The following is an 18,727-nucleotide window of genomic DNA, read 5'->3' on the forward strand; positions in this document are numbered from 1 at the left end:
TGCCACCAGGCCCCAGGTGACTGAGGGTGAGGAAGTTGGTGTCCTCAGGGAGGGCAGGAGGGCATGTTCCCACAGACCTCTTCGCTTCCCCCAAGACACTATAATTGGCTATATGGCATGTCTATCTCCCTTGACCTTGTGGTCAGGTTTCATGTGTATGCCCCTTGACTTTCTAGCCCTGTTGGAGGCCTGGGAGCTGTGCCTCAGGCCAAGGGGAAGGATGCTCTGAGCCACACCCACCATGTATCAGCTGATTGCCCACATTCCTTAAACCTCTTCCAGCCTGGCCAGATGGCTCAATTGTCTAATCCTTCCCTTGCAAGTGCATGTATTCAACACAATGGTTTGTGTTTTGAATGCTCAACTTCCCTTCCAGCTCCCTGCTGGTGACCTGGCAAAGCAGTAGAGGATGGCCCAAAGCCTTGGGACCCTGCACCCATGTGGGAAGACCCAGAAGCAGCTCCTGGCTTTGGATCAGCTCAGTACTGGCTGTTGTGGCCACCTGGGGAGTAAACCAGCAGATGGAAGATTTGTCTCTTCTCTCTGTACATCTGCCTTTATAATAAAGTTTCTGGGGTCCAGTGCAATAGCCTAGTGGCTAAAGTCCTCACCTTACAAGCACCGGGATCCCACACAGATAATTCCAGCTGCTCCACTTCCCATCCAGCTCCCTGCACGGGTCCTGGGAAAGCAGTCACCGACAGCCCTTGGGAACTTGCACACGTGTGGGAGACCCGGAAGAAGCTCCTGGCTTCCTTTGGATCAGCTCAGCTCAGGCCGATATGGCCGCTTGGGGAGTGAACCTGCAAGTCTTTTTCTCTGTACCACCTTCTCTCTGCATATCTGCCTTTCCAATGAAAATATTGAACAAAAACCTTTAAAAACTATTTCTTTAAAGACCCTTAATTCATTAAAAAACAAAACAAACAAAAACAAACCACGATTTGGGGGCCTCTTCCCTCAACTGCTATGTGCACATTTGTGTCCTGGTCTCATTTCCAGAAACCAAGGCAGTCCTTCCTGCGCTGCCCCGGGCACCAGTGTCTCAAAGCAGCGGCAAGAGCCTGTGTCCTAAGGTAACAGTGGTTTTCTGGGACACCGACCTCGCATTTCCGCGGGCCCCGGCCTGAGGCCTTGGGTTTCGTGCTCCCCCGCCCTCCCCGACTGGCCTTTCCCGGGTTTCCAAGCAGCGGCATGTTTTCCTCAGAGAGCTTGTTTACCCCCTCAAAGAGTACCCAACGTCCCCCTTCACAGGGCCCACGACCCCGCGTCCCTCCCGCCTTCCTCCCACGGCCAACGCCGCCGTTCCGCAGGGGATTCGTCCGAGGCGCGTGGCCGGGCGGTTGAGCGGCCAACGGTTTTCTTCACGCGAGCCCCGAGCGCGGCTGTATGGGCGGGAAGGAGTCGGGCCGGGGGAGGGGGCGCTAGCGAAGGGCGGGGCGGCGCGGGGAAGGATCGCGAAGGAGCTGGCAAGCCCCGCCTTTTCCGTAGAGATCTCTAGAAAGCCGCGCAGGAGCCTGAAAACAGCGAGTGCGCACGCGCGGAGGTAGGGCCCGGGCATTTTGCTGCGTCACCAGCCGCCGCCCGGCCTCACCACCCCTCGCACGCACGCACGTTCCTCCTCCGTCCTCGCGCCCCTTTTCCTACACTTTCCTCTTCTCTCCTCGACTGGAGGAGCCGCTCTCTGCGCGCGGTGCATTCTGGGCACCCAGGTCGAGCCCGCCGCCGCCGTCGCCTGAGGGGAACGAGAAGAGGCCGCGACCAGGGAGAAAACGCCGGAGTCGCCGCCGCCGGAGAGGAGTCGACTCCACGGTTGCTGCTGCCGCCGCCGCCGCCGCCAGTGAGGCCCGCCCACCGGCTCGCCCGTCCCCTTGCCCCGTTCACAATGTGAGTGCGACACCCCGCCGGGGGAAGGTCGCCCCGGGGAGGGAGGCCGGCCGAGGTCGCCCAGGGGTGGCGGCCCCTGTTTTGGAGCCCCGTTCGCCTTTCTCTCCTCCATGGGGGCACTGTTTCCCAGGCAGGGAAGGGGAGACCTGGGATGGTGGTTCCGGTTACCGTTGGCGGTGGGGGGGGGGGATGTAGGGGAGAGGACATCTTTTCCTCCAGATGTTCGCTTCCCCCACCTTTTAAACCCTCCCTTGGTCTCCCCGCGCCTGCACGCCCCACTTCGCCTCAGCTTCCTTAGGCGGTCCATGGTGCTCGGTCCCTCTCTGTAACTTAGCTCCAGGCCCCGGGCTCGGGGCGAGCGTTCGGCCATGCGGGCGCCCTGGAGGCGTGGACCCTCGTGGGCTGGCCGGAGCCGGTAGCCCAGTCGCCCGTGGGATGCCCTCCTGGGCCCAGGTACACCTGTGTGTGTGAGTTGGGAGGGGGGAGGTGCCACCAAGGCGGCCCGGGGCTGTTCCTGATGGAATTGCTGGGCACCTGGGGGGAGGCCATGCCGCCGCCACAACTTCCTCTTCTGGCTGGATCGGCGTGGGGTTCTGCGGGGTGGGTCTTTGCGGCCCTCCTCTCCCACTCCCTCCTTCCGGTCTCTGGGCACTGGAGGCAGGTTGCCCACCCTCAGCCCCTTCCCTGGCAGCCGGGAGGAGTGACCGTTGAGCACGTGTCCAGGCGACCGAGAGCTTGTGCACATTCTTCCGTGTTCCCACGTGAAACTTGGGGTGATCTTGGCTGATCAGTGCGAGGTTGGAAGAGGTGGATGAACCAGCTGCAGGTTTCTCTCTCTGTAAGGTTCCTCTTTTTTTACCTTGGTGAAGTCACACCTTGGTGACCTTCGTGAGAATGCTTGGCCAGTTCTAGGCGTTCCATTCTTCCCATAAAAAACCTTACCTGTTTGTAATGTGGCAACAGGCGGGCTTTGGGGTTTTCTGGGTGCTGATTTCCCCTGAAAGTTTCAGGCATGAAGAACAGTTCTGGGGAAACAATTTTAATTCCCCCTAGGAAATAGTGCACTTGGAAGAGTTTGGGAAAGGTAAGTGTGTAGGCTCAAATACCAGGGCCAGTGGAAGAGCTTGTCTTACTGCGGGGGCGGGTATTCCCATTTCGGAGGTTTTCCTTTGCCCATCAAAAAGGTCCAAATTACGTAAAATGGTGCCTGTTAAAGTCCTTTGAAATTTGGGTAACATGGCAAAGATGGTGTTCAAGTTACATAAAATTTAAAGGATCTGTAAGGAGGAAAGTAAATTGTCCGATAAAATATTACCAGCTTGTAAATAAGGTAGGGACAGAGGAAAAATATCTAATAGCTTGAATTGGTAACTCTCGGGAGATTTCAAAATAGAGAACTGGATGAAGTTTTGTAGACATGTGGGAACTTAAAGTTAGTAGGAATTTGGGATTAAAAGGCACAGCTGTTTTGGTGCAGAGAAATCTGGTAGTCAATGGATGGTATATGTTATTTTCTGTGCTTTGCAAACGTTTTTGTACCAAAATTCTACTTCAGCATTTTCTTGAAGTATTCTCTTAGCTTTAAAACTTTGGAAAGTATAGCAATCAATAGGCTGAAAAAAAAAAGCCAGTCTCCATGTGACCACAAGAGCACTACCTTCAAAAGGAGAGTGTTGAAGAAAGAGGTAAGTTTTAAAACCTTTGAATATGGCATGTTCCCTTTAGTAAGTTCTTCAGGGGATCTTGGCGAACTAATGGCTTTAATTGATGAGGTGAACAGTGTCAGTATGAGTTGGAGACACCCTGGTGCTTCATCCCATCCTCACAGGACTGAGCTGACAACAGCACGTGTTATTGTTGGTGATCATTATAAGGAATTTTATTTTTCCACACCTTCCTTGGAGAAGATTGGGGCTTTTGAAGGCTTCCTTCCTCTGAAAAACTTACACCAATCTAACCTTTTTTTTTTTTTTCCTTAAGATTATTTTTATTACAAAGTCAGATATACACAGAGGAGGAGAGAGAGAGAGAGGAAGATCTTCTGTTCAATGATTCACTCCCCAGGTGACCGCAATGGCCGATCAGGAGCCAGGATCTGCCTCCAGGTCTCCCACGCAGGTGCAGAGTCCCAAGACATTGGGCAGTCCTCCACTGCTTTCCCAGGCCACAAGCAGGGAGCTGGATGGGAAGTGGAGCTGCCGGAATTAGAACTGGTGCCCATGTGGGATCCTGGCACGTTCAAGGCAAGGACCTTAGCCGACCTCAATCTAGCCTTCTATGGTGCTGCCACTTTGTGGTTTTCTTTTAAATGAGTTAATGTTTTTGGACATTGTTAAGGTAAAATGCTTTATTTTGAGGTAATTGAAGTTCATTTTTAATGCTTCATGTCTTGTATTTGATTGCGTACGACTATCTTGGTAAAAATCTTATCTTGCTAGTTTGTCCTATAGGTCTGAGGGATAGAATCCTAGAAATAAAAAGAGCTGTCTTTAGCCTTTAGAGAGACTTTTCCTGGGGAGCGTGCTGTGTATGGTTAATTTCTGTTAAGTTAGAAAACTGAGTAGCTGGTGATGGCCTTTGTGCAGTGTTGATTTCCTAACTGCCGTAACCTGGCAACTGGATTTTCTTCTTTTTCTCCTTGTGCTCAGTTAGACTTTAACTAGAATACAGTAGAAACTGGGAATGACAGATGACTCTGAGTGCAAGCCACTTTCGCTAAATTAGGATTCTACTGTTTGTGTTTTCTGTTTAATACCTTTAGAAGCCATATGATTTGGGGGATCTTGATGTGGTTAGTGATGATTGTATCCGTTGATTAGAGTCACCTAATTCTTCCTGCATCTGCTGTATTATTGCTATGGAAAATGTAGTTGTATTAAACTTCTTAAATTTACTGTGTAATTGACAGTGACTTTCAAATTGAGGCTGCTACCTTCATGCACATGAACTTCTGGTTTTTTATGAAGGTGTTAGTCAATATTTACCCTGCCTTGAGCAGTATGCCCGCCTCCCACGTAGTATATTAACTAACACAGCTTAATGTGCTATTGTTACTTTTTTTTTTCCAAAAAGGCAGATTTACACGATAAAGAAGAGACAGAAAAATCTTCTGTTTGCTGGTTCACTCCCGAAGTGGCAGCAACAGCCAGGGCTGAGCCAGCCCAAAAGCAGGAGCTTCTTCTGGGTCTCCCGTGTGAATGCAGGGTCCCAAGGCTTTGTGCTGTCCTTGACTGCTTTCTCAGGCCACAAACAGGGAGCTGGATGGGAGGTAGATCAGCTGGAATTAGAACCAGCCCTCATGTAGGATACTGGCATATGCAAGGCGAGGATTTAGCCTCTGAGCCGTTGTGCCAGGCCCTGTTGGTATGTTTTCTGTGCCATAGTTAGTTGATTTTTACAGGTAGCCATACTTTATCAATAAAGAATGCTTGTGTTGCTGCCATTTCCAACAGCATATTTGGGTCTACAGGTATTTTAAGTTTTTAATATTAGGCTCCAATCTGGAGGCAAAACAGATTCTTCAGAGATTTCATCATGCTTGGAATGGTGAGATTGGCAGCAGTTCAGAACTGTTGAACTATCAAAACCATTTCAGTTGTGCCCTTAGAATATGCCCCACATTGGGGACCCTGGAATGGGTGGGAGGCTGGGTGGGGCTTCTCCCTTTTTCTTGCCCCTCCTTACCCTAGATACAGGAAAAAAAAGTGGAAATAATAGTTTTACTCACTTTACTGTAGCTCTTGACCCTTTGTACCTTAACCAACTATGTAAAGATTATCAAAATAAAATAAGAATTTTAAAAAATTTGTTTATTTGAAAGGCAAAGTCAGAAAGGCCTTCCAGAGTCTAGTTTACTCCCCAAATGGCCACAATGACTAGTGCTGAGCCAGAGGAGCCAGAAGCTTCTTTCAGGTCTCCCATGTGGGTTCAGGAGCCCAAACAGTGAGGCTGTCCTGCTTTTTCTCAGGCGCATTAGTAGAGTGAATCTGAAGTGGAGCAATTGGTGCTCACCACCAGTGGCATATGGGATGTCATATGCTTCGCATGTTGTGCCACAGAATCAATCCTTAAAATATTAATTCACAAAGCACTAATTAATACCAAAAATGAAAATCCAACATGGAATTGGAAACCTGACTTTTTTTTTTTAATGTGTTTATTTGAAAGGGAAAAAAAAAGAAATCTTATCTCCATTGGCTCATTCCCCCCACGACCGCCACAGTCAGCTATGGGCTGGGTGGAAGCCAGGAGCCAGGAACTACATCCAGGTCTCTTGGGCTGCTTGGGTGCCTTAGGCAAGAGTTGGAGTGTGGGCTTTCTAAATGTAAGCTCCAGAGACTTTGTGCCATATAAAAAGGGGAAAATAACTTTGAAGGTGGACCTTTTCCTGGGTAAACAATCATGTCTGTGGCTTGGGTTTATTATGTATACTTTACACTACTTCTGTTCCAGCCTGTGCTGTACTTTATTTCTTTGAAAGTGAGTTACCCAGAGAGAGGAAGAGCCCTTCCTTCTGCTAGTTCACTCTGCAGGAGGCTGTAATGACCACATCTGGGCCAGGCCAAAGCCAGGAGTTTCTTTGAAGTTGCCACGTGTGCTTGGACCATCTTCTGCTTCTTTACCCAGGTGCCTTAGTAGTGACCGATTCAGAATTGGAACACGTGGGACTTGAACCAGCATCTGTAGGAGATGCTTGTATTGCAGGTGGCTATTTTACCCCATTATGCGATGATGCTCATCCTTGTGCAATACTTTATATATGATCATAGATGCCTGTGGGTCTAAAATTTGTGTGTCATGGAGGCAAAGCAGATTGACAGTTGTTTTTTTTGTGAAGAAAATGTTTAACATCTATATCTTTGAAAGAGTAGCAGAGAAAGGTAGAGACAGCTTTTCCATCTACTGGTTCACCCACCAAAGTGTCACAATGATCAGGACTGAAGTCAGTAGCCTGGAATTCTATCAGGGTCTCCCACACGGGTGTCAGGGACCCATGTACTTGGACCATCTTTCTCTGCTTTCCCAGGCACGTTGTTAGCAGGAACAGAGCAGGTAGAATTGAAATCGGTGCTCTGGTGTGGGGTGTTAGTCCTACAGCATTGGCCTCTGAAAAAAAGTTTCTGTCCGCTTTGGGGGCGTAAAAAGGAAGAGTGCACAAAAGTGCTGAGGTAGGAAGGGTATTAGTTTGAATAGCTTTCACGTTTATGTCCTGTAACAGAAATTCAGAGAGATTCTTTCATGGGACTTGGTGACTTAGAAGTGTTTTAACTGTCTTCGGTAAACCACAAGGAATAATTGTCAGTTGCAGCTATTTGAGTCTAAATTATTTTCTCCTAGTTAGCTAATACATATAAATTGGAAAATAACTATGTAACCATAACTTTTGGGCTCCATACAAACTAGCTCATCTTTGAAGTCAGGTTATATGCAATTGTCTTGTTTCTGTTACCTCATGGGTTATGGTAAGGTGAGGGTATTTGAGACCGTGAAAGGTAACTGGAGAGGGTTGTTGAACTGAAACTGGGGTAATGGCTTTTTGGTGTGTTTGCTGTGAATTAGTGAATTCCCCTCATTTAAAAATAAGCAAATCCTGTAAGTTTCCTCCATCTTACTTACCTTGGTGTACGTGATTTTGGGAACCACACAACTGGTATACTTATTGAGTGGCTGTTTAGAAAGTTTTAATTTAGGATTAGAATGAACAATATTTCTCTGTTACTGATTATTTCAGATGTTTATAAGCAGCAAAATGGATCTGGTTCACTCTCCAAATGGCCATACCAGCAGTGCTGAGCCAGGTCAAAAACAGGAGCTCAGATTGAAGTCCTGGCGCTCCTGCCCCTGACTAGTTTCCTGGTAATGTGCCTTCTAGAAAGCAGAAAGAGGTGGCCATAGTGTTTGAGCCTCTGCCACCCACACAGGACATCTGTTTAGATTCCTGCCTCCTAGGCCTGGCTCAGCCAGAGGTGGCTGTTGCAGCCATTTGAGGAGTGCAGTGAATGAATGACAGAACATCTTTGCCGCCTCTGTTACTCTCACTCTCATCCAGGTAATAAATAAAAGATAGTAGTTCTGAATTTGGTATCATCCTTTATTGCTTACTGACCTTTTCTTCCTTCGCTTTAATGAATTTCATTGTCCAACATGATATATTTAAGGATACTTTTGGGGGTATATTATTAAAAACCTGCTTAGTTTATTCCTAACCCTAGGAGATAATTACTGTTATTAAGCTCCAGTAAAAAGGTAGTCTTCTGACTCCTGTTATTTTCAACATTAGGCATCATACTCTACCAAGAATAAGCTCACAAGAAAGTGCCACTACTACAGAATAAAGAATGTGAGATGGTATTTTCCATATTTATATGTCAAAGTAATGACAATAAGTTGAGCTTTTGAAGTACTAACAACTTAAAGATGCTTAGTGATAGTGATAAATAATCTGTACATCAAGAAAGGCAAATTATGACCAGTAATGTACTTCCCCGCTCTTGATTTTTTTTTAGGAGAAGCTCATATATGATGCTGGCAACATAGGTGGAGGATTAGCCTGGTCACCACAGGGCCAGTGATTATGCCCAAGGTTTTTGTTTGTTTGTTTGAGGGACAGATCTTCCATCCACTGGTTCACTCCCCAGGTGGCTGCAGTGGCTGGAGCTGAGCCATTCAGAAGCCAGGGATCTACTTCTGGGTCTCGCATGTGCGTGCAGGGTCCCAGGGCTTTGTTTGGGCCCTCCTCTGCTTTCCCAGGTGCATTAGCAGGGAGCTGGATGAGACGTGGAGCAGCCAGAACATGAACCAGGGCTTGTTTGGGATCCTGGCACATGCAAGGCAAGAATTGAGCCACTAGGCTATTGGATTGGACCCTACAATAACCATTTGAAATACAGAATGCACTTTTGGTTCATAGAATACCTTCCACTAATTGAAGTTTATTTGAAAAGCAGAGTTGGAGAGGAGGAGGGGCAGAGCCATAAGGCAGCAGTGGCCAGGGATGGGCCAGGTTAAAAGGCAGGAACCTGGAGCTGCTTTGGGTGCCCAAATGGGATGCCAGCATTACAAGCAGACGTTTAGTCTGCTGTGTCTGAAAAGATTAACAAGTTAGAAACAGATCTTCCATCTGCTGGTTCACTCCCCAGATGGCCACAACAGGTTAGAGCCAAGAGCATCATATAAGTCTTGGGAAGTAGAGCAGCCAGGACACTAACCAGTGCCAGTATGCTATGTCACAGTTGCAGGTTGTGACTTTTCCTGCTGTGCTATGCTGCTGGCTACAGTTAACTTCTGTAAATGAATGACGCAAATTGATTTTTTATTTTTGAATTTGTACATTTTATTGGAAAGATAGATTTACAGAGTAGAGAAAGATCTTCACCTGCTGGTCACATTGGCTGGAAGTCAGCCAATCCAAAGCTAGGAACCAGGAAACTCAGTTCTCCCATGTGGGTGCAGAGTCCCAGGCCACAGCAGAAAACCGGATTGGAAGTGGAACAGCCTGGGGCACATGGGATGACAGTACTGCACGGTGGATTAGTGTGCTGTGCTACCACGATGACCCCAGGCTTATCTTTTAATTCTGTTTATTGCTGATGCATCCTGGCAATGAATTATATAGGCCAATGCCATCCATGTGGGGGTCAAGATTGCCCAATCCTCAGGCCCAGCGCAATAGCTCAGTGGCTACTAAATCCTCTTCTTGCATGCATCAGGATCCCATGTGAGTGCTGGCTCATGTTCAGCTGTTCAACTTCCCATCCAGCTCACTGCTTGTGGCCTGGGAAAGCAGTAGGACAGCCTAAAGCCTTAAAACCCTGAACTCACATAGGAGATATAGAGGAAGTTCCTGGATCCTGGCTTTGGATTGGCTCACCTCTGACCATTGTGGACATTGGGGGAGTGAACCAGTGTATGGACAATCTTACTGTCTCTTTGTTGATCTGCCTTTCCAATAAAAAATAAAATTAAAATTAACATTTTTAAGAGTTTCCTAGTTCTGGTGGTTGTGGACAATTTGGGAAATTTCAGAAAATTAGTTTCTGTATATTCAAGTGCTACTACGAAATTTTCAACTAGAAGGGAAACATGCTTTGTTTTCTACCTCTTAGATGTCTTACACTGAACAGTAGCAGTGAGTCCTTCTATCCATTCCCTAGTGGCTTGAGCTGAGCTTATCGGAAGCTGGGAACTAGGAACTGTGTTTCCAATGTGAGTGAGGGGTCCCTGGGACCTGGGACCGACCAACCTCTGCTCTCCCAGGGCACAAGCAGAGCACCAGAAGTTGAACAACCAGCTCATGAACTGACACTACACCAGCCCTGAAATTTTTTTTTAAAGATTTATTTTTATTATTTTTTTATTGGAAAGGCGGATATACAGAGAGGAGAGACAGAGGAAGATCTTCCGTCCAATAAGTCACTCCCCAAGTGAGCCGCAACGGCCGATGCTATGCCGATCCAAAGCCAGGAGCCTCTTCCGGGTCTCCCACGCGGGTGCAGGGTCCCAAGGATTTGGGCCGTCCTCGACTGCTTTCCCAGGCCACAGGCAGGGAGCTGGAAAGGAAGCGGGGCCGCTGGGATCAGAACCGGCGCCCATATGGGATCCCGGGGGTGCAAGGTGGGGACCTTAACCACTGCGCCACCGCGCCGGGCCCAATAATTTTCTTGATACACTGTTGTTTTTGTTTGCTTAATTTATTTTTATTGGAAAGGCAGATTTTCAGAGAGGAGAAATAGAAAGATCTTGCATTTGCTGGTCCATTCTCCAATTGATTGCAAGGGCTGGAGCTGAGCTGGTCTGAGTTAGGTGCCAGGAGTTGCTTCTGGATCTCCCATGCAGGTGAAGGGTCCCAAGGCTTTGTGCCATCCTCGACTGCTTTCCCTGGCCACAAGCAGGGAGCTGGATGGGAAGCAGGGCAGCCAGGATACAAACCAGTACCTGTTCAGGATACCAGTGCTTACAGGTGGAGCGTTAACTAACTGGGTCATCGCACTGGCTCCTCTTGATTTATTCTATGAAGTATAGTTTTAGGAGCAGGACTGTAGAGGCAAATAATTTCAGACAAGGCTATTTAGTGGTCATTTTATAAGGTATTTGGTGTTTTCAGTCTGGTAGGAAATGGGTGTCATTCTGAAACTAATCTTTGTTATATCCATGTCTTACCCTGGATTGTAATATTAGGGTAGAGTGCGGTTTTTGTTTAAGATTAATAAACTATTTTAAAATAATCAATGCTGTTACAGGAAAATGTTTTTGGTGTGCTGACCTTTGGAGGTTATGTCACTGTTTAGTAAGGAACTCTGAATTTGGCTTCATTTAATTTTATCTTTTAGGCAGCCCGCTTCTGCAAAGTGGTATGATCGAAGGGACTACGTCTTCATTGAGTTTTGTGTTGAAGACAGTAAAGATGTTAATGTAAATTTTGAAAAATCCAAACTTACATTCAGGTAGAGTACCATTTAACATCATTGGATGAAAATGTTACTTGAGACAACGAAGTTTGGCTTATTTATTTTAGTTTTCATGGAAGTTTTACAACTTTTTTTTTTTTTTACCCCCTGCAGTTGTCTTGGAGGAAGTGATAATTTTAAGCATTTAAATGAAATTGATCTTTTCCATTGTATTGATCCAAATGTAAGTAGTTTTTATGCCTTAATCCTGGTTTTAAAATATGTATTTTTTATTTGTGTGAAAAAATGTGAGAGAGAGTGATTATATTCCAGATGTTCATTTGCTCTACAAGTGGTCAAAATGACCGTGGCTGGGCCTGTCCTGGTCTTCTGTGTGGATAGCAGAGACTCTGATATTTGGGCCATCTGATGCTGGTTTCCCAGGTCCATTAACAGCGAGCTGAAATTGACATAGAGCAGCCAGGATTTAAACCAGTCAGTGCTCCCTTGTGGGTGCAGCCAACCCAACACAATGTGCCATGATGCAAGCCTCCTTTTAATGATAATTGAATTATGAAGGGGTGAGCATGCTTCAAGTATTCTTATCCATGAACACTAACCATGTTTTTCTTAGCAGCTAGGATTCTAATTAAGATCATTTCTATTTTGCAGTGTTTTCCCTTGAATCAAAATTCAAATTTTTTTTCTATTCATTTTAGTGGTTTGTTTTTGTTTGTTTTGGTTTGTCGATATTTGGGCATAGAACACTAATGCTAAAGATTATTCTAAGAATTAATGTGTGTGTGGTGGGGAGGATGACCAGGTTAAACTTAGAAAAGAATATGTTTTTTGGACTATTGTTTGTCTTAATTTTTGAGATTGGCCAGTCAAGGGTGTGTTTAAAAGTTTAGAGAAAATGTAGGGAAGAGGAGAGGTGGCCTTGCTGACAGTAGGAGAAATGCTGTGGTCCTGTTCTTGTTCCTAGGACTCCAAGCACAAAAGGACGGACAGATCCATTTTATGTTGTTTACGGAAAGGCGAGTCTGGTCAGTCATGGCCACGGTTAACAAAAGAAAGGGCAAAGGTGGGTCTCCTTTCCTTTCTTTTCAAAGTTTAGTACTTTTACTGTTTAGGTAGTAAAAGTCTTTATTTCATAGCTAAGTAAAAAAAACCTCATGTGTTGTGTTTTCTCTAATATGTTGAGATTTTTAGTTTTAACAGTCATTCTGGTCAGAATGTCAGTCATTATTTGAGACAGAATGTTTCTGTTTCAAAAAACAGACTTTACATGGAAGCTTTTTAAATTTCTTGGGTGTCACCTGGGAACATAGCTTTGCTGCCACTGGAAGAGAATTCTCCAGTTATCTGAGAGTAGTTCAGAGAGAGCAGTATGTCTGTTGCTTAACTCTCTAATGGTTGCAGCAGCTGGAGCTGTACCAATCTGAAACCTGAAACCTCTGATTTCCATGTGGGTGCAGGCATCCAAGCACTGGGGCCATCCTCTTTCCAAGATGCACCAGGAGGGAGCTGGACTGAAAGTAACATGGCCAGGACTCAAATTGGCACCCACATAGGATGCTAACGCCACAGGCAGCAACGTCACCTGCTGTGCCACAAGGACAACCACAATATTTACTTATTTATTTGATGCAAAAGCTAGATTTATCTTCCATCCACTGATGGAGCCAGGGACTTTATCTGAGTCTCCCATGTGGGTGGTAGGGGCCCAAATATCAGGGCATCTTCCATTGCTTTTCTCAGGCCATTAACAGGGAGCTGGATTGAAAGTGGAGCAGCTGTGACATGAATTGCCACCATTCCATTAGTGGATGCTGGTGTCACAGATGGTGGGTTTATCCACTATGTATACACAGGCCCCAAATAATTGATTTTAAGTATACAGATTGACCTAATCATGACTTGGTGATGTTTTTGTTGATCCATAGCTTAATTGGCTAAGTGTGGATTTCAATAATTGGAAAGACTGGGAAGATGATTCAGATGAAGACATGTCTAATTTTGATCGTTTCTCTGAGGTAGGTTTCTTTAAATAGGTTCTTCCCACTTTACCTGCAGTGTCTGCTAATTTTAAGCATCTGATGATATTCAAAATGTGCATCATTTTGTTTTTAAAGCCATTTTCATAGCACCATATAAATTCTTAACTGACGATTTTGAAGCATAGCTTTTATGATTTAAGAAATATACTAAGTTGATGTATCAAAGCGAATGATAGCTATACAGTCCTCTTATCCAAATCATGTTTTTCTTCAGCATTGGAATAAATTAGGAGTTGCAGAGATGGTTACAGTAGTTGTTTTACATTTTGGATCCATAAAATACAAGTTAAAAAGCCTTTCAACAGTCATTAGGAGGTGTAGACCCTGAGAAGTATGTGGACATTTTTTAGTTGGCCAAAAAGAAAGGGAGATGTGTGTGTTTTCTAAGGTGGCACTCAGATGCATGCTGTATGACCAAGGGAAAAATGATATATCTTTGTAGGCAGACTAAACCTTATTTGTATTAGGATAAAAACTTTGCAGAAGAGTATTACATTGTAAGTTGAGTGTGTACTTAAGAAATCCATTTGTCATTGACAATTTGGAATTTTTAGTTAAATAGACTTTTAGCATTAAAACAAGCTGTTTGTATATAACTGTGTGTGAAACCTTCCTGTGTGCAGCTGCTTACTTACCATCTCAGTTATACCTTTAACGAACATGAAAGATCCTTCACTCTTCATCTTTAGTGTTCTTTACCTGTATTGACTATGCCACCATTTTTTTGTTTTGTTTGACCTTCAAAATATCTCTGAATACATTTTTATCTATTACCATTCAGTTCTTACCTCTGCTTTGCAGATTGTGATAATTTTTCCTACCCAAAAAAACTTAATAGAAGTTGCCCATAATTTTCAAAAATTGAGAATGTTTATAATGAGATGCACTTAATTTTGAGCATGTGATGTAGTGTCTTCAACTATGGACAGATGTCTAGAGCTTACTTGTTTTGTATATGGCTGGAACTTTATGTCTGTTGGAATAGCAACTCATAGCATCTTTATTTTATGGCAGCTGTCATTTTAATTTTTGATTGTTAGAAAAATTAATTTTGCAGCTTTGATGGAATAATTGATTGGTTTCAAAGGCAAAGCAGCAGAGAGAATTTTGATTTGCTGGCTCATTCTACAGATGGCTGGAAAGGCCAAGGCTTGGCCAGGAGCTGAAAACTGTCATCTGGATCTCCCATCTTGGTAGCAAGGATTAAATCCTTGAGTTGTCTTTTTGCTGCCTTCCCAGGCTGGAACAGAAGCAGAGTAGCAGAGATTAGAACTAGCACCATTCAATGTAGGATGTTGACAGCTCAATTAACTTGCTAAACCGCAATGCCAACCCTCTTGCGGTGTTTTTGTTGCTATGATTGGCTTCTTTTCTCTTTTGTGTTCCTTCTGTCTTTTCTTTATTCCTTTCCTTCTAATTTTTATTCATTTGTGAGACAGAGATATTCATCTGTTGGTTCACATCTTTACTGGCTGAGATGGCTGCTTCTGGGTCTACCAGTCAAATGCCTGTCCAATTATTCCATTTTATTAAATTCTAAACACTCCGTTCTATATGTGGTTAAGTATCTTTCTAAGGCCCCTTCTAATGCTAGAAGCTAGGTAGGCATATGTTTACTCCTTGTATTTACAAGGACTTTTTTTTTTAGTGGAAAATAAGTCTCTACATTTGATAATAATAGTTCAATCTTTGGTTACTTGTATGTCCTCAAACTTATTAGCTGTAATATATATATTTTTTTCTTAACTGAGCATGGGGAATTTGTCATGTAAAGTCTGTGGCTCTTCACAATGTATCCAGTTACAGATTAATACAAAAAATAACATGGGGCTTTACAAACTGCAGATAGATAGCTTTTGCTTTATTTCCCACTAAAGTAACTGCTTTTCAGAAGTTTTCCTATAAAGCATGGTCATTTTGCTGAGTGAACTATAATGATTTTACCTTTTGTAGAAAAACTCGGGTCCTCTCTACAAGTTAGCAGGATTTTGTGTAACTACTTTTTGTAGAAACAGGTTATTAAGTTACTTTATCATTTATGGAAATCTAGGACAGATATATGGTTATTCTGGAGCATGCAGCCTACTAAGTAGGGCTTGATTTTAACATCTTTAAAATTTTTACGCTTCAAATAGATGATGAACAACATGGGTGGTGATGAGGATGTAGATTTACCAGAAGTAGATGGAGCAGATGATGTAAGTCTATTTTTTTTTTTTTACTTTAATAATAAGACTGTAATGACAGGTTAATTTTAAGGTTGTCTTGCTTTTGCCACCTATTTGTGATTTTTGCTTAAAAATAAAAGTAATGAAAAGCAGTTCTTATAGTGTGCCACCCATCACTCTCTTCTTTATGAAAGGCAGAATTACAGAGTGGGCAGGGAGAGAGAGATCTTCCATCCTCTAGTTTACCCTCCCATTAGCTGCAGCAGCCAGAATTGGGTCTGGCTAAAACCCAGAGCTTTCAAGTGCTGAGGCCCAAATACTTGGGTCATCTCTGCTGCTTTTCCAGGCCAGTAGCAGAGAGCAAGATTGAAAATGAAGTCTGTGGAACTCAAACCCGCAACCACAGTACTGGCCCTGAGGTATCATAGTATATCTTACTCATGTTCAGGGACTATTTTGTCTTTTAGACTTGTTTAGTTTGAAATAGAGAGACACACAGACCTTCCATCTGCTGGCTCACTTCCCAGCCAAAGCTAGGAACCTCTTCTGGGTCTCCCATGTAGGTGACAGAGGCCCAAAGAGTTAGACTGTGTTCTGCTGCTTTTCCCAGCACATTAGCAGCAAGCTACATTGGAAATGAAGTAGCCAAGACTTGAGTCCCAAATGGGATGTCACCATTGCAGGCAATGGTTTTACATGCTATACCACAGCTCTGGCTTCAGCTAATCTAAAGATTAATCTATAAGTTAAATAGGTTTTATAGCAGAATTTGTGAGAAGTTAGAATTCTTAGGGTATAAGAGGCTTATAAGATTACTTTATCAACATTTCCAGAAAATTATTAAATGCCATTGGAGATTGATTATTTCAGAAGGAACTATGATTATAGTTCATTGTCCATTAGTGTGTAAATCAGTTGCCTTAATTCTTTGCATGTTGTAGCATGTACTTTGCCTTTTTTTTTAATTTAAAATGTTTCAGCTGTGCAAGGATTTGATAAGCTTTGTAATTTTTTTTGTTTGTATTTTAGGACTCACAAGACAGTGATGATGAAAGTAAGTATCTTTTAAGACTTTAAGACTTTAAAATTGGTGGTTATTCTGTGGTACTTAATATTATTTTTTTTTTCTTTTAGAAATGCCAGATCTGGAGTAAGATATATTGTCATCGCCTGAATTTTGACAAAGAAAATGATTTCTCTGAAAAATTTCGTATTTGAGAGAATTCCTGAGTTGATAGTCATAAAGGCAGATGCTGTATTTGCCTCCTTTAACCCATTTTTCAACCTATTTGTTTTTTTTTAAAGGCTTCACTAAGGGTTGATAAATACCATTGTATGGGGCAATTTAAGGCTAAGGCAATAACCTTATGCATGAACATTTCCCAGACTTCCATGAAGCTGTTGAGGGCCTAGATAATCGATACCACAGTTGTGATAAATGCAAACATTTCACCTAAGTCTCCTTTACTTCGTAACATAGATACTGACATGATAAGGAAGAGCTCTATTTCGGGAAGGATAAGTACATTTTAGGTTTAGAAGAGGGACTAAAAGTAGTTGATACAAATTGGCTGATACCTTAAGTTGATAATCAGCTGTTCCTCTGGTGTATCCTTCAGGAATGTTCCACTAAAGTATATTTTTTAAAAAATTTACTTTACATTATTGTATGTAAGTGATCACTTGTCAGTGTTCCAGATGTATCTTAGCTAAAATTAGTGAATGCCCTAACTTAGATGGTTTTGAAGCCTATACATTTGGTATTGTTTGGCCCTTAAGCTTTTACATCTCTTAGCACGGAGGACGAAGAACGCTGTACATTGTTGCTTGAGAGTCTGTACATTTAGACGAGATTTGTATTTGCACTGTCAGTATGGCAAATGAGTGAGAAAAATGTTAATACACTATTAGGAAATTTTTTATTTCTTTTTTTTTTTTTTTTTTTTTTTAATTCAGCTTACACCATGGCTGAAAACCTCGATTTTTGTTCATGACAGTGGGGATTTTTTTAAATGTCTACATTCTTTCTAATAAACTGTTGGAAGACTTGGCTGTCCTTTTAAGTGTCTGGCTTACTGTAATCTCATGTATTTACCATTTACTGGAATGGAATTTTTATTTTTGAGGGAGAATTTGGGACTATTCCTCTGAAAAAAGAGGCTTGCTGTAATGTCACAGGAAACCTGTTTAAAGTGGATCTGTAATAGAAGATTGTAGATGCACTTTGCAGCAGTGGAAAAAGAAAGTTGTTGTGATTTGATTGAAATAAAACTGAATGTGTTGTCCTCCACCAACTCTGAGCTTTTACATTTTGATAATTTTTGTTCCCTCATAGCTGCTCTATTTATCATGGACCAGAATTGCTTAGCATGTGCAGTCTTTAATTTTGAGAGAAAGAACCCCAAATGCTTGGAAACAGCAAAGGGAAAGCCAGGAATTGGGAACTCAGTTTGGGCTGCCTGCCAGGTGGGTGGCTAGACTGAAGTATCTGAGCCACCATCTGATGCCTTTGCCAGGGTGTGTTTTATCAAGTAGGTGGGTCGGAAGCCAAGTAGCCATGGCGGGCACATTAGCTGCTCTGCCATAGGCGTGTGGCACAGTATTTTGTATAACAGATAAATGCAGATCTAGTACCACAAGCAAAGTTTTTGTTTTGTTTTTTGTTTTGATTCTCACAGGCAGAGTTAAACTGCTAAGATGCAAAAGCTGATTCTTCCCTGCTTGCAGAACTAGCTGAGAAGTTCTGTGACCTGGGGAGGGGAGGAGATTTTGTCAGTTTAAAATACAGTTGCAGAAGATGATTGTCGATCTGTTGGCTTGTTCTGCAGTAGCTGAAGTTGAACCAGGCCGTAGCCAGGAACTTCATCATAGCTTGTGCATGGTTCAAAGGAACATAATGCTTGGACGGTTAGATCTCAGAATGAAAAACATTAGCAAGCTAGAATTGAAGAGGGAACCTAGGATTGAAGCCAGTATGAGGTGTGAACTTGCCATGGAGCAGCTTAACATGATACACCATAACCACCATTAACTCATCCTTGCAACCTTTTTTTCCCTTTTTTTTTTTTTTGCCCTATGCTGCCACAAGGAGACAGTTCATTTTCAGGGATCCTGAGGGTAAAAACTGACATTCAACTGTTGTGCTCTGGCCTGTCAAAACCATATCAAAGACAATGTAGAAATATTCTAAAACCTTGGATTCCATGAATGTGATTCGGTTTTTGCT

General features: G+C 43.4%; 1 protein-coding gene across 5 annotated transcripts; it reads left to right on the forward strand.

The window, feature by feature from the left end:
- Window positions 1-1,533: 1,533 nt before the first annotated feature.
- On the forward strand, window positions 1,534-17,791 carry PTGES3 (prostaglandin E synthase 3). 5 transcript variants are annotated; one of them, XM_040983419.1, is made up of 8 exons: window positions 1,534-1,887; window positions 11,217-11,330; window positions 11,448-11,517; window positions 12,259-12,357; window positions 13,220-13,309; window positions 15,469-15,531; window positions 16,531-16,555; window positions 16,636-17,791. In XM_040983419.1, coding segments are annotated over exons 1-8 (483 nt in total). In that variant the 5' UTR covers window positions 1,534-1,885; the 3' UTR covers window positions 16,656-17,791. The 5 variants fall into 5 exon arrangements, with proteins under 5 accessions (XP_040839353.1, XP_040839387.1, XP_040839370.1 ...); XM_040983436.1 differs by lacking the exon at window positions 13,220-13,309 and having other exon boundaries at window positions 1,573-1,887; XM_040983428.1 differs by lacking the exon at window positions 15,469-15,531 and having other exon boundaries at window positions 1,578-1,887.
- Window positions 17,792-18,727: the final 936 nt, after the last annotated feature.

The sequence above is a fragment of the Ochotona curzoniae genome, unplaced genomic scaffold, assembly GCF_017591425.1.
Source record: "Ochotona curzoniae isolate NIBS_2020 unplaced genomic scaffold, NIBS_Ocur_1.0 contig_1014, whole genome shotgun sequence".
NCBI lineage: Eukaryota > Metazoa > Chordata > Mammalia > Lagomorpha > Ochotonidae > Ochotona > Ochotona curzoniae.

Bases quoted from the DNA above. Each gene is read 5' to 3' on its own strand.
- PTGES3 (XM_040983419.1), top strand. The intron at 15,532-16,530 runs GTAAGTCTATTT...TTTGTATTTTAG, and splicing joins AAGTAGATGGAGCAGATGAT to GACTCACAAGACAGTGATGA. The intron at 16,556-16,635 runs GTAAGTATCTTT...TTTTTCTTTTAG, and splicing joins ACAAGACAGTGATGATGAAA to AAATGCCAGATCTGGAGTAA.